General features: G+C 35.7%; 1 protein-coding gene across 4 annotated transcripts in view; it reads left to right on the forward strand.

Annotated features, from left to right (window-relative positions):
- Positions 1–661: 661 nt before the first annotated feature.
- The window catches only part of LOC120419753 (glycine receptor subunit alpha-4-like), a 29,914-nt gene continuing 14,475 nt past the window's right edge, over positions 662–16,100 (forward strand). For all 4 annotated transcript variants that reach the window (XM_039582572.2, XM_039582573.2, XM_039582574.2 and 1 more), the window contains exons 1-2: positions 662–1,206; positions 9,641–9,744. In XM_039582572.2, the coding sequence (XP_039438506.1) occupies positions 1,184–1,206; positions 9,641–9,744 (127 nt within the window). In that variant the 5' untranslated portion in view covers positions 662–1,183. The remainder of the gene's footprint in view (positions 1,207–9,640; positions 9,745–16,100) is intronic.

Here is a 16,100-nt window from a genome sequence, read left to right on the forward strand (position 1 = left end):
TCTTTTTTCATCAGATTTGTGGATTTTATAGAACAAAGATTTGGGTTTTGGTGATTTTCACCAAATCTCCACTAATTTTCCAGTTTTTTTTTTCAGTGCCGAATTTCGCCAAAAAAATCGCCTACTTTGATTAAAACTAAAAAATTTATAGGTTCTCCTGCTTGGATTTGGCTCAAATGCCCTTATTTGCATGTGGAATCAACCACTAAGTGAATTTTTTTACAAAACGGATCACGAAACCTTATAAGTCATCATCATTGATATATAAAATCCGTAATTGAATGAAGCATAATTTCCAAATAATTTTGTTTTGAAGACCTCTGGCACTCCAAAAATAAACACCCAAAAACCGAACACACAACACAACCTCGCAAAGCAAGGAAAGAGGCACTCCTTCGTCCAAACCCGGTCTAGCTGTTCCCTCAGATCTCCTTTCAACACCATCATCACCAACCGACACCCGTCAGTCAAAACTTTTTCCTCCGCTCACGGAAAAACTGCGGGAAAAAGCTCGTTCTCTCTCGGTAGAATTTCCCTCCTTCTTTTCTCTCTCTCCCAAGTCTCGACCTGTTTGAGCGCGCCAAGCCAGCGGAATAAGCTCAACACGCGGTGGCGGCCGAAACTTTGCCCATGAATGGCCACGATCTTCGAGAGTCCGTCCTCGTCGGTCGTCGGAGTCGGTCACAACAACGGATTCCTCTTCACTTTTCGCGCGCGCGTTGGGGACCTATTTTTAGTCCGGGTTCGGAACACCGTTGACACAGTAATCGCGCGTCCTTTGAACCGAAAACGACAACACTAATCAGCCAAGGACCTGTTTGGCAAACGTTTGTCGTCGGTGGGATTCCTGGGAGTGTGCCACGTGAGAGAATCGAGGACACGTGGCGTGGGGTGGTGGAGGAAGTCGGAGGACGAAAAAAAGCAAAGTTTTATCGATTCTGGAGCATTAAAAACAAAACACACCACATTACTTACGATCCCGTTGTGGTCGAGGGCTGTTGAGAAAAACGTGGCGGTGGTCATCAACAAGCTTCATCCGGAATCTGGATCTACCTCGGAATACCAAAAGAAAAGTGTGACCGCAAGTGACAAGTGAATTTCCCGAAAACCCAAGCCCAGTGGAAACCCAAGTGCAGAAAAAAAAAAGTTTGAATATGAATCTTGCCCAAGCGCGCAAAGGATTATGAATGCAGTTTCCTTATTTAGGTCAGTGTTAACAAAAAAAAAAAACAACAAAATACTGGAAAAAGGAAAGCTTTTAATAAGCCCCGATGACGACGAGATGACGAAACACGTCGAATAATTATAGGCTAAAGCAAATTTTAACGTTGCATGACATTGAAGAAAACGTTGTTCTGGTGGAGAAACTATACAATGTTGGGGGTCGGTAGTTTTCTTTCGAGGAAAAAAAAAGACCTGTGCCCACACGATGCTGAAACAATGAACGAATTCTGGGACCTTTACAATGCGTGTGTTTTGAGTTCAGGGATTACTAACCGTTCAATGAGGAAAAACAACAAATTTGGGATAAATTTGAATAATTTTTATCATTATAAATAGTTTTCAACCGTTTGTACGTATTTTTCTCTTCAATTTTTTTTGCTAAATAAATTGTGTTTTCCCAAACATTTTCGGGAAATTCAGTTTTTTTTTTATTTTTCAATTTTGGAATGGCGCATTATTATTGCTAAATTCAAAGTACTATGGGTTTTTTTTATTTTGATTGCGTTTTTTGTATCATTAACTCAAACGTCATGATTTTAATTGAATAACAATGTGAACTAATGAGCATGAAATCATAATCTTGCCAATTCTAGCAATGCACAAGCCACAAAACGTTGGAGGGTTATTCTTATGCAAAATTTCTGAACTTTTCGAAAAATAATACTTTCAAAAGGCTCAAACTTCTAAAAAGTGGTCAAAATCGTCACTTTTTCAAAAAAAAATTTTTGTTAAATTCAGATAACTCGTTAAGAATACAGTATACATGGGTAATTCTCCGCCAACTCACACAGCAGTTTCCCCGAACCCTCTTCGATTTGAGTTAAACTTTGTCCTAAAAGGTAACTTTTGTCCCTGGTCACGAAACCGAGGTCCGTTTTTGATATCTCGTGACGGAGGGGGGGCGGTACGACCCTTTCCATTTTCGAGCATGTGAAAAAAGACCTGTTTTTCAATAATTTGCACCCTGAAACGGTGATGAGATAGAAATTTGGTGTCAAAGGGACTTTCAAATAAAATTGTACGCCCAATTAGATGGTGTACTAAAAATTCCGAAAAAACATATATTTTATCGAAAAAAATACTAAAAAAATTAAAAACTCTGCCATTTTTCATTACTCTACTGTAAATTTTTTTGGAACATGTCATTTTATGGGAAATTTAATGTACTTTTCGAATCTACATTGACCCATAAGGTTCATTTTTTTCATTAAGAACAAAAATTTAGTAATTTTTTCATGTTTTTAAGTCACTTTTTCTATTGTTTGCTTGTTTTTCTCCTATAAAATGGCATCATTTTCATTTAAATTGTAAAAATGCGTAGAGGCATAGTCTTGGACACTAGACAAATTACTGGAATATAGGAAATATAGGAAAATAAAGGAAATGTTGGTAAATAACATAGCCAAAGTTGACCCCTAAAAAATTACATTTTTAAAAACATTGGCAAAGTCACAAAAAAACAAGTAAAACTTCCAACTAGAGGGTGACGATTCTCAAGATTTTCAATTTCCCGGGAATCGAGAGTTGAACTTGGCAATTTCCTGGGAATTCCCGGGACCCGGGAGTTTTTTTTTACTACGCCAACAGTGTAAAAAATTTAAAATAAAAAGTAGTAAATGTGTTTCTTTTAAATGTATTCAGTTACTGTTAATTTACACTAATTCTATGAAACGTTAGTTTGAACAGCCTCATTGTTTTGAGGAACTCGAGGAACTATATAAAACCTTTGATTATTTTTTTTCTGAATCTGCAAAAACTAAATCGTTTCTCGAGTTTTTTAAGACTCAAAATTGTAGTTTAAAATATTTACGAATCTTAATTCGCACTGAGTGATTTTTCAAAAGGTTCACAAACTTGTTATTAGATTTTTGTAAAAAAAAAACTAATATAGCTTATATATAATTTCCCACTTTTGGGAATTTTGCAGTATGATAAATAACGACTCAAAACAACAAATTAAATTATTTTTTTAGTTCAACATTAAATATTCATTGAAAAAATATTTACAGTTATCAGGAAAACCCAAATGTTCACAAAAAACTAGATTGGATTCCTATGCTCAAGAGAAGATATGGAAATTGAACTTAACTTGAAAAAGCTTTTCCCTTTTACAAATAATTAGAAAAAATAATATTTAAAAATAAAACATTTGATTTCATACCTGGGGTGTAACTGCTAAATAATTTTTAAAGTAAATTTTTGGATCCACCTTTTTTTGGCTTCTCTAAATTGTAGTTATTGGATTTTTTGACAAGTTAAAATGTACACTTTCTGAATAAGAAGATTAGAGAAACATTGATTTATTCGAACTTGAACATCGAACATTGGACATTCAATGTTCTAAACAATTTTGAATTTTTAAAATGTTTTTTTCTGATTAGTTCACATAATTTTGCTTCGATATTTATAAGTTTAAATTTCCCGGGAGTCTCGACCGAATTTCCCGGGAATCGAGAGGTCCAAAAATGGTCAATTTCCCGGGAATTTCCGCTCGTCACCCTCTACTTCCAACCCATATATTCTCTAGTTCTTCTTTCCAATGCTTTTGAAATGTCAAAAATTGGTGGAAAAATAGATTGTTGGCGATTTTTAAATCGAAGCCCTTGAAGAGGGTTAAAAATTACCCTGCAAAGTTAAATAAATACGTAATTTTAAAATGTGTTTTGTCTAAATGAAAAAAAAAATATCTCTCTGGGTTATTCTGCCCACCATTGAAAAAATGGCTAATATCCACTTTTGGCAAAAACGAGATATCAGCACCAGGCGGTAGAGGATGTTCCAACACATCTCCTGGAACTTGAATTTCACTGAAATAGTGTTTAGACTCGGCTGCCGATGCGAAAAACCAAACGGCTAAATGCCACTCTTATGGGAAATTGCCTTGACGGAGATTTTGTAACAAACACTAAAACGCGTTTTTCTCGGAATACTTGATTTGGCATAACAGCCGAATTTTCAATTATGGGCAGTATTGCAGACTCGAAAAGTACATCATGTCTCACGATTTGTGACAGTTGAATAACGCGAAAAGGCAGCGATTCTTAAAATATTTTTAACTTTTTGATATGAAAAATATGTTTTTTGAGAACACCATCAAATCGAGCGTCCAATTTAACACCAAATTTCTATCTCCTCACAGTTTCGAGCTACAAATCACGTGTCTTGGTAAAAATTCAGAAAAATGAAATGGGTCGTACCGTCACGAGATATAAAAATGGACCAAAATTAACCCTTAGAGCATAGCTTCACGAAAACTTTCTAACAAATCTAAAAATTAATCGAAACAATGAACACAAAAACTGCTTATAAACTGTCGGCTGCTGGAGAATGAGAGACGTGAAAAAATGAGCTACACTCACTCAATTCGTGTCATATGACTGACTCGTAAAATCCTCTTTAAACACTATTCTGACTATTTTTAAACAATTGAATGGTTCTAGACTGTGCAAAACCCTTAAAACAACCATAACTTATATTCAAAATTACATTTCCACGCATAAATAGCAACTTTTTGTGTAAAAACTTGTTTCATTATGTGTGTGCGTGCAACGTCGAATGAGCGTTGGTCGACTACTGCCTCGCATTGCAGCTGCTAAATGAGCTAGGGCACTCACGACTGCGCCGGGTTTGTTTATGTCACGGTTTTGCGGTTCAGTGCATGGGTCGCCGATTTTCGCGTCATGACCCCTGACATTTACAGCACTTGGTGCAACAGCTTTGATAGGTTGCGCTCGTATTTTGATTTTTGTCTGCTTTAACAATATTTAACCGAATCTTAGATAAAGAGTTTTCGTAAATTTCAAACATTTTCGTAACATTATAATACTTTATGAAATAAAGCCACCTCAAAATATTGTTTTGCAGAGCCAAAAACATTTCCTACAATCTTCGGAGACTTTAAAAATTGACAATTAGTTTCTGATGTACAGCTTCACAGAGAATCGAATCGATGAAAATTAGTTTTTCTACACCCGAAGGAAAAATATGCAGAGCAATTCTCTCAGATTTCGGTCATTCGATTTTTGTTTTTGTATTTTTTAATCCGACTGAAACTTTTTTGGTGCCTTCGATATGCCCAAAGAAGCCATTTTGCATCATTAGTTTAGGCCGATGCAAATATTTAAAAAAGTTTTTGTCCCTCGGCCCTGGCCGAGGTCAAGGGGGGGGGCAAAAAAATAAAAAAATATAAAAATTTAAATAACAAGCCATAATCTTCACATTTAAATGAAAAAAGTGTTTTAAAATGCATTTTACACTAGTTCAGTTGTTTTGCAATCATTAGTTTTCAAAAAATCTAAGATCTGACAAAAACAAAAATTGTATCGAAAAAAAAGATTTTGCATCGAAAATTTTCAAAAAATCGTAAGATTTTTTAATAAACTCAAACATGCTAAAAATGATTTTAAACGCAGGAGAATGTATTTTAATTTGATTTCAGCTAGCTGCCCTTGAATTTTCATTGAAATTTTAAAGTTTATTGTAAAAATATTTTTTTTGCCCCCTGATTTTTCGGGCCAATTTTGAAGGGGGGGGGGGGTGACAAAAACTTTTAAAAACATTTGTACCAGCCTTATTCATATAATTTTCTATACAAATTTGGCAGCTGTCCACACAAAAATGATATATGAAAATTCAAAAATCTGTATCTTTTGAAGGAATTTTTTAATCGATTTGGTGTCTTCGGGAAAGTTGTAGGTATGGATAAGGACTACACTGAAAAAAAATGATACATGGTAAAAAAATTGGTTATTTTTAATTCAACTTTTTGTCACTAAAACTTGATTTGCAAAAAAAAACACTTTTTTATATGTTTTAGGAGACATAAAATGCCAATTATTCAGAAATTTCCAGGTTGTGCAAAAAATCTTTGACCGAGTTATAAATTTTCGAATCAACACTTATTTTTTCAAAAAATCGAAATATCGGTCTCAAAAATTTTTCAACTTTATTTTTTGATGTAAAATCAAATTTGCAATCAAAAAGTACTTTAGTGAAATTTTCAAGAAGTGCAAGTTATAGCCATTCTTAGGAAACTTTTTTGGAAAATAGTCGCAGTTTTCCATATTTTTTTTTAATTAGTGAACATGTTTGCCCACTTTTGAAAAAAATATTTTTGAAAAGCTGAGATAATTCTCTTTTTTCATTTTTTTTAAATCAAGACTAGCATTTCAAAAAGGCGTATTATTGAATGTTTGGCCCTTTTGAAATGTTAGTCTTGATTTGAAAGTATTGTTTTCGGAAAGATCGGAAAATTTCCCGAATGTTTCATATTTTAACATTGAAAATCGGACCATTAATTGCTGAGATATCGACGTAAGAAAATGGTGGGTTGTTTGGGTGAGACTTATAAAACATCAATTTTCCTGTTTTTTAACTTTTACATGGCAATATCTCAGCAACTATAGGTCGTATCACCAAAGTTCAAAAAAGCAAAATATAGAGAATTTTCTCAGCTTTTCAATAATATTTTTTTCAAAAGTGGGCAAACATGTGCACTAATTTAAAAAAAATTAAAAACTGCGACTATTTTCTAAAAAGTCACCTAAAAATGGATTTAACTTGAAAACAGTGGACTTTATCAACATTTCACTAAAGTACTAGTATTGATTTAAAATTCAGTAATTCAGTAAAATTCAGAGTATTGATTAAAAATTCATAACTCGCTCAAAGTTTTTTTTAAAAACCTGGAAATTTCTGAAATTTTGGCATTTAATGTCCTCTAAAACATATCAAAAAATAAAAATAGTGTTTTTTTGCAAATCAAGTTTTAGTAACAAAAAGTTAAATTAAAAATCACCATTCTTTTTACCATGTATCATTTTTTTCAGTGTAGTCCTTATCCATACCTAAAACTTTCCCGAAGACACCAAATCGACCAAAAAATTCCTACAAAAGATACAGATTTTTGAATTTTCATATATCATTTTTGTATGGACAGCTGCCAAATTTGTATGGAAAATTATATGGACAAACTAATGATGCAAAATGGCTTCTTTGGGCATACCGAAGGCACCAAAAAATTTTCAGCCGAATTAAAACATACAAAAATTAAAATTCAAAAAAAAAGATCGATTTCGTAGAGAACTGCTCTGCATCAAAATCTGCAACAGTGGATTTACTGTAAATGTAAATGTTACATTTTATAGCAGTTTTTGCAGCAAACTCATTTACCATTTTTGCCCTAATAGTCAGTCAGCGATCTGCATGTAATTTTAAACTGACAATATCTCGAAAACTATTGATTCGATTAAATAATGAAAAAATAGTGAAATCGTCTAATCTCTTGAATATATATTTTTTTTAATAAGTTTAAAATAGTAGACCTTTTCAATAGTTATGCTTGATTGCTTCGGGTCTCGTGGCGCAGGGGTAGCGGCTTCGGCTGCCGATCCCGATGATGCTATGAGACGCGGGTTCGATTCCCGCCTTATCCACTGAGCTTCTATCGGATGGTGAAGTAAAACGTCGGTCCCGGTTTCTCCTGTCTCGTCAGAGGCGCTGGAGCAGAAATCCCACGTTAGAGGAAGGCCATTCCCCGGGGGGCGTAGTGCCAATAGTTTCGTTTCGCTTGATTGCTTGCTTCTTTTGTCAAAGCGAATATATGGACAAAATTTAATATAAAAAAAATCTAATTTGCTTGCTCCTTTTGACATAGGAAATGTATGAGAAAATTAAAAAATCGCGAAATAATTTTCTAAAATATAGAGAATTACTCTTTTGTGTTTTTTAAGAGGTAACCCGGTTCTTTAGAAAAAAAGAAAACAAGGTGGTACATAACATTATTATTATTCAAAATAAAGGTATTTTTATTGAACCGCTTATTTAATTATTTTGACTAAGAAAATTTCTTCAGTTATATTGAAAGAACATTTTTGTTTTTCGCTTTTTGAGTGTTTTTGAAACAGAAACAAAAATGTTTGAATGAAACTTAAAAAAATGGATTTGCGAGTTTTGTTACAATCCAATACAAGGAAAGATCAATTTAAACTGAAAATACAGAGAGTCATTCAATTATTACACTGACCAACAAAAAATCACAAAAATGACTGCGCAGGCTCAAATTGAGAGGGGAAGCATGAAGTTCTGAGTCCCCAGAACATTTTAAACATTTTTCAAAAATGTTTAGACTGGGCCTAATGGTTTTTCTCCAATGTTTATATGAAGATTCTCCATTTGAAAAAAACATTTGGGCCCTGTCTAAATATTTTTGAAAAATTCAAAGTGCACGGACTCCAAACTTCATGCTTCCCCTCGAGTTGAGCCTACGCAGAAATTTTGGTGGTCGGTGTTATTTAGGAAACCATATTTCAAAACATTTTAAATTATTTAACCAAAAAAAATCACAAAAATCCTTGCTGTTAAATAAAAGATGTATGCAAGAATTTTCGCAAAGTTAGGCCCAATTGTATTAATATGAATTTAAAAAATCCAGTTCAATCTCAATGTCTATTTGCTTGGAAAAAAAAGAAAGTAAAATAATATCAATATAATATCAACTATTTGAACATAATTCAAAACCAATAAATATCTCTTAAAACAGTTTTTTGAGAGTTTGTAGGAATATTTGTGTAATCAAAATTCATTTGTTTTTGTTTTTGGGAAAAATCGAAAAATCAAAAATGGGACTTGAGTTTACACCCTGGCCAAAATGTTAATATTCCAGTATGACTAAGTAGGTATAAGTTTTAAAAAAAGCCAAATGTTGTAGTATTTGCTATTAACTTGAGAAGTTTTCATAACTTGGTCAAAGCTCAGTCAAATCACCGTCTCACTAGTTTTTTTTTATTACTCAAAATTAATTGTTATGCAAACGATCCTCCTCCAAATTACAACAATTATCCCCGTTTGACGGTAATTTATGTATACATGCATTTTCATGTTTTTCTTTTTTTTCACTGCTGCTCCTGCAAGTCCCGGTCTTGAGCAAAGTTACACGTCCAATGTTGAATGAACTATAACGAACGAACGGCTCAAGACACGAACCCGGGTCCGCGAACTACACAAAAGAGCACACCTCGGCGACGATTTCGTGCGCTCTGATTTCAAGGAACAGTCACACACCGCTTGAAGTTTATTACTTTTACAGCGGGGATATTTTTAAATTATTATAAAAATAATGAGGAAACACTTCAATCAACGGAAACACGAACCAACGTTAAAAATTGAATAAAATGGGTTGTAAATCTCCACCAAAATAGGTTAAAATCAATCGAAAAGTTCAGGGTTAATTCCTTCGTGCCAGGATCCAATTGTTTTCGCAAATCAGTCGCGCCCGGAGCACACCTCTAACCTCAAAACGCTTTAGTAAGGGTCATGATTTTGTGGAATCAACTACCGTGACTGTGATGAGTTGGATAAAAAGTGAAAATGGTGTTCAAAATCCACCTGTGAGCTAATATTGTGTCTGTCTTCGCAGTGTCTTCTATCTGTCATCAGCGCTATGGATTCACGCCGTTGCCGGAGCTTTCGACTATCGACTTCCAGCCGACGTTAAGAAGTACGATAAGAATGTCAAACCAGGTGAGTTTGGGTACGAGGGGAGGTTCGGGAGGGGAAATTGGGGCCAAGTGGCCAGGTCGTGTGATTGGCAGGGGGTGTTACAATCCGTGGGGAGCTCGCTCACTTTTTCGGGTTGTTGCTTTTGCTGGGGGGCCACCAAGCACGCGACATTTGCAAATGCACTCAGAGAAAAAAAAAGTTTAACTGTAAATTTTAAGATAAATCATAGTTGTAAGAATTTATTTTTAAAAAATACAGTAAGTAACTGATTTTAATTTGAAATGGGAGGGTGTAGAAGAAGACAAATCCTCCAAAATAAAACTGTCCTGCACGCAGAAAAATAAGTTCCAAAAATCGGGAACAAGCGTTTATGAAATTGGAAATCACAAAGTGCTCAAATTCCATGGAACGTTTTTTGAGAAAAGTACTAAGAAATCTGAATCGTTTGTTCATGATTTTAAGAACTATTTTTTTCGTATAGGCACATTTTCTGCGTGTAACAATATTGCGTGTTTGAAACTCTTTCCCAGGAAAAGCTCCACACCACGCTCAAGGGAAACAAGTGGCCCAGGGGGAAAGAACAAACACCCCCCCAAAAGTAACACTAAAAGGAGCCTTGAGAATTCCCGAAATTTTATTATACACGCAAAACAGCCAATGTGAATTATATGACCATTGGTACCGAAATTTTGACCATCGAATGCTCATAAACGATCATGAGCATTCGATGCGCAACACGAATTGACCATTCGATGTTCAAAGTGCTTTCTGGAAAATTTGACAGCTCGTTTATATGTGTGCGTGTCGTCGAACGCAGAATTTGGTGGTTTCATCTATCCAACACTGGCGGCGCCACCGTACGTCTCTGCAGTAGCGATAGTACTTTTTTTCACCACCAGATGGATTTAATCGATATTTAAGACGCAAACCAAAATGATGGAGGAAATATTCATCAAAACAGTTGTTGTTGTTGTTTAACAAAAATTAAACTAAATCAACTGAAATTACAAAAGAATTAGTTTAATTTAAGGTTTAACAACAACATAAACTCTCTGTTTTGATAAATATTCCTCCAAAAGAGAATACATCGAAACGAACAAAAAATAACTTTTTTTTTATTAGTTGTGTAACATAAGAAATCAATTTTCCTGTTGATTAACAAATTATTACCAAAGTTCCAAGTATATCTTAGTTTTTGGTCATCTTTTTGACACACTTATATCACGAGTCTAGAATCTGATTTTGCAGGATCACGCAGGACTTTTTGCGCCGGTAGTCGATCACGTTTCTGGCGTATTGCGGCCAACAAAAGCGACACCATTAATCGTTTAAGCTGGTGCCGAGCTCAAGTGGCCACCCCCGCTGAGCAGTATCGAAGCAGTTTAACAGAATGTTGCTGTGTAATACGTCGTCTTACCCACCTCCTGAGACGGGTAAATTGATCTGGATGGGTTGTTTGGGGTAGGTCCGCCTGAAAGCGTTTGAGCGGCTAGTACTGGAATTATACCACCTGAACGGGACCCATTTCTGCGAGCTTCATTGAGTGCGATATCAGGTGCCGCTTCGAAAAGGCGTTCGATTTCTCAACGCGGCGATGGCTTTGCCGGCTGATGATGCAGGGACTTCGATTGACCAGTTACGTCGTAAGCTACCGGTGGTGACCGACTTCCTCTTATCTGGCAGCTTCTGCCATGGCGACGGACACGTTGCTCAGTTCCTCGAAGCGCTGGTGAAGTTAGAGAAGCACCCCAACAGCAGTATTTCCGCGTCGATGAATTCGACTCGCACGAGCAGCGGTGAACCCGACGGATGAGCTGCGATCGTCCTACTTGCGGGGTGGACTTTGTGATCGTGCGAGCGATTCGAAAAGGTTTCTACAGGACGGAGGATCGAGGCGATTCGAAGAGTTCGAACGAACGTTCCTTCTTCTTCTTGGTCACCTTGACCGTGTACATCAACTCGTCGGTCTTTCTCCAACTTGCCTGAGTCAACTTCGTACTAACCTGGATTTTTTTTCTTCGACCTTTTGTCATGGAGTTCCTTCTACGATCCAAATCGGCGGAATGGTGGAGACTGTCGACGGAACGGCAAAGGACTACGACGTCGGTTGATCAGTCGAGCTTTTCGACACAAAAGGGTTTCGTTTGCCGCAAGTGGTGGCCAACAGACGGAACGCGAGTATCACTGCCGAGACGATTTTCCTTGGATTCGCCGTTCCGTCGACAGTCTCCACCATTCCGCCGATTTGGATCGTATAAGAAACTCCATGACAAAAGGTCGAAGAAAAAAAATCCAGGTTTGTACGAAATTGAATCAGGCAAGTTGGAGAAAGACCGACGAGTTGATGTACACGGTCAAGGTGACCAAGAAGAAGAAGGAACGTTCGTTTGAACTCTTCGAATCGCCTCGATCCTCCGTCCTCGCCCTTCCTGATAATCGGGTCCTCTTTCGGTCGGAACGTGCTGGCTTGGATCTCTTCTGACTGGAGGTTGCCGGAACTATCAGCAGCGAAGATCCCGAACCCGCGAGGTGACAGGCTCCTGCTCCTCCTCCTGCCGGCCCTTCGTATCACGTCGCAAATTGTAGCCCTTTGCGCTCGTTGAATTACTCTTACAGCACCTCGAGCGTTTCGCGCACAAAGTTGAAGAACGTCAACAAAAGCAAAAAAAATGAATAATATTTCTCTCACAGAAACCAAAAACAAAACAAAAAACTTACTGACTATAACACACTGGGAACCTGAACTTTTGGAGGAAGATCCGGAAAACTGCGGATTTAATCCGGGCAAAACAAAAAGCTGCGCGAGAAAAAATTCCAACTGTCAAACGTGAAGAAGGAAGAATCTCCGCTATTAAAACAAAGTAGAAGAGGAAGACAGCAGTTCGATAGGGAGGCTCACACATACATTTAAATGGGTTTGATATGTGTTGGTGATGTTTACGAAATTTGAACGTTCGATGTTCAAAGGTATGAACATCGAATGGTCAAAGCCGAATGCGCATCCGATGTTCACCGGATAAGGTTTGCGTGTAGATTATGTTCGGTTCCGTTCCATTTTCGGATTTGTTGGCCTGTGCATGCATAATAATGCTCCGCAAATCTGGCGAGAATCGATACACCAAAATCTCTTCCTTTAGAAGGGACACTTGTTAATGAGCATACCATTTGTCAATGCCTTCCCAAGAGTAGGTTTGGCGTCTTTTAGTCACATCAGACAAGTTTATTTGTGCGGTTTACGATTACAACCGACGACGACAACGATGACGACGCGGCCGCCTTGACAAATTTAAATAAATCGATGGCGTGTGGAAATGTGCGCAAAATGAGGAAAAAGGCGCGGAAAAACGTCATGTTCGCGACCTGTATCGTGTTTATCAACAACTTTGACGAGAAGGTTGAAAAGAAATCTTGCCTGGTTGTGAAGCAAATGACAAATTTATTGAAAAGCATTTCAAAATGAATACCATCTCAGATTCTTAAAAATATCAAAAACTAAAAAAATGCTTGTGTAAAAAAATTAATACAATTGAATTTTGAGGTTTTCAGTTGTAACAATATTTCTAATTTCAATCTAAGCTCACCAAATCGCCATGGCCTAGTTATAAGCTTTTGCCTCGAACTACTTTGATTTTTCGTTTATGTAAAGAATTTCAAGAACTTCTATGTCCTTACCTTTCTCGTTAGGAACAGATAGGATTTGAACCCAGAAATATTCGCTTACAAAGCAAAAAAAACGTATCCAGTCAGTCACGGCTGCTCCCTACAAAAATGAGCGTAGATAGGATTTCAATTTATATTTGCCCGAGCAGACGGAAATAACTTTTTTTTATATTTGAAAATACTAGGCCAATAACATTTCATGTTATTTATAACAAGATTTGTTATTCGTCGTTATGATTTTTTTTGTTATTAATCCAATAACAATTATTGTAATTAACATTTTTAGTAATTCTTCGAACAAATCTTTGTTATTTAAACAACTAATCCGATCATCCCAACAACAGTAGGAGGAATTCTTCCATAACAAAAAATGTTATTCCAAAGTTGTTTTGGCTTTCAATAAATATCAGACTAATAACAAATTTTGTTACGATAACATTAACTGTTATTCAACTCTTATGCAAAAATGAATTGTTCAAGAAGATTCGATAAATTTGATTTTTTGCTATTGCCTCAAAATTAGAATACAAATTTTGGATGCCACTAAATCCCATTTACAGGGTGACCACTTAGATCCCATTTTCAAATCTCTGTAATTACTCTTAGCTTTAAGTAAAATGTAATTACAAAAGTCGACTCGGTCCTAACCAGGTCCCAGCACCGAAAAGGACCTAATAAAAATAATTTTATGAAAAAAAAATCCAATTTTCAAATTCTCGACTTTTCCAGAACCCGAAATGATAGGCATTTCTTACCTAGAGAATAATTTGGCCGTTGCAAATATTTGTCAAAGTTCATGTCGCCCCCTTCAAAATATGTTCGAAAAATCAGGGGGCAAAAAAAATATTCAAAAAACTTCAAAAAATTTTGAAAACGGAAGTTAAATCAACTGAAAACAATCTAAAATGCATCAAATTTAGCATGTTTGGGCTGGATTAAAAATATTTTGAACATTTATGGGTAATTCTCTACCAACTCACACGAAATTTGGAAAAGTTGCCCCGACCCCTCTTCAATTTGCGTGAAACTTTGTCCTAAGGAGTAACTTTTGTCCCTGATCACGAATCCGAGGTCCGTTTTTTGATATCTCGTGACGGAGGGGCGGTACGACCCCTTTCATTTTTGAACATGCGAAAAAAGAGGTGTTTTTCAATAATTTGCAGCCTGAAACGGTGATGAGATAGAAATTTGGTGTCAAAGGGACTTTTATGTAAAATTAGACGCCCGATTTGATGGCGTACTCAGAATTCCGAAAAAAACGTTTTAAATTTAATGTTCTTTTCGAATCTACATTGACTCAGAAGGGTCATTTTTTCATTTAGAGCAAAATTTTTCATTTCCAAATTTCGTGTTTTTTTTCTAATTTTGCAGGGTTATTTTTTAGAGTGTAACAATGTTCTACAAAGTTGTAGAGCAGACAATTACACAAATTTTAATATACAGCAATTCTAGAGCGTCCAATTTCCCGGGGTTACAAATTTCCCGGGAAACGGGAAATTTTCAGCCAATTTCCCGGGAAATCCCGGGAATTCCCGGGAAATTTTAAATTCATTGAAAGTTGTTATGGTTTGGTTTTAATTAATATTTTGCAACAAAATTGTATAGGACATCAACATCAATGGTTTAAATAAGTGTGAAGATCAATTAACAGCTTGACTGCAACTACAAGAAAATGTATTTTGGTATTTTTTGATGAGAAATTTTAAACTTGCCTCTATGACAAGTTTATTGAAATGAGAAAAAAAAACATGCAGAAATTATGTTTTTCATGACAAATACTGGTTTCAGCTCTTGAACAAATGGTAAATCATTTCAGTGTTGGTTTTACTCTAGATAAACAACCCGATGTTTTCAAATATAAAATATTAAGCTTTGAATATATTTTTGCAATAGAAAGTAATTTTTCAATGATTTTTTTGTATTATTATGCAACATGATTTAAATTATACGATAAATTAACATCATTCCACAAAAAGTCTTCTATTTTTTCACATTTAACCCTCTAACACCTGTAGTTGCACCAGTGCTCCATAATTCTTTTACTTCAAATTGTAATTTCTTTAGTACTAGGTATTCAACCAATTGAATGAATTCTTTTTGCACAAATTCGATTTTCATACAAAAACGTAAAAAAATCTCAATTAATTTCGAGGTAAGAAATTAATATTGTTTTGATGAAATAACATCAATCTGTTAAATTGTAATAATGTAATACTCTTTAAGCAAGATCTATTCCCAGTTGCTTCAAAAAATAATATTACCAGAAATAATTCTGATATCATAATTTCTGATAATCTAATTAATTATATATAAACCAAACAATACATTTAATTGAACAAAATCATTTTGAGTTTGTTCATTTATTATTTTTTTAGAGCAATTTCAAAAAATAGTTCCATAAATTTAATAAAATGTATACTTTTGCTTGAATTTCGGGAATTCCCGGGAAATTTACAAATTTCCCGGGAAACGGGAAATATTTTTTTTCGGGAAATCCCGGGAATTCCCGGGAATTTTTTTCCCGGGACGGGAAATTGGACGCTCTAAGCAATTCCCCACGAAAACAGCATGGAAAAATACAAAAGTGCTCGGATCGGGCTCAAAATTTTTCTGGGGGTTCCCTGGCCGAAATAATTAGACCCGTATTTTTTTGTTTGGCCATTAGGGTGACCTACGCCGTCTTAGGGTGGTCTGAAAAATGGCCATTTTCGTCGATT

This window comes from Culex pipiens, chromosome 3 (assembly GCF_016801865.2).
Source record: "Culex pipiens pallens isolate TS chromosome 3, TS_CPP_V2, whole genome shotgun sequence".
Lineage (NCBI taxonomy): Eukaryota > Metazoa > Arthropoda > Insecta > Diptera > Culicidae > Culex > Culex pipiens.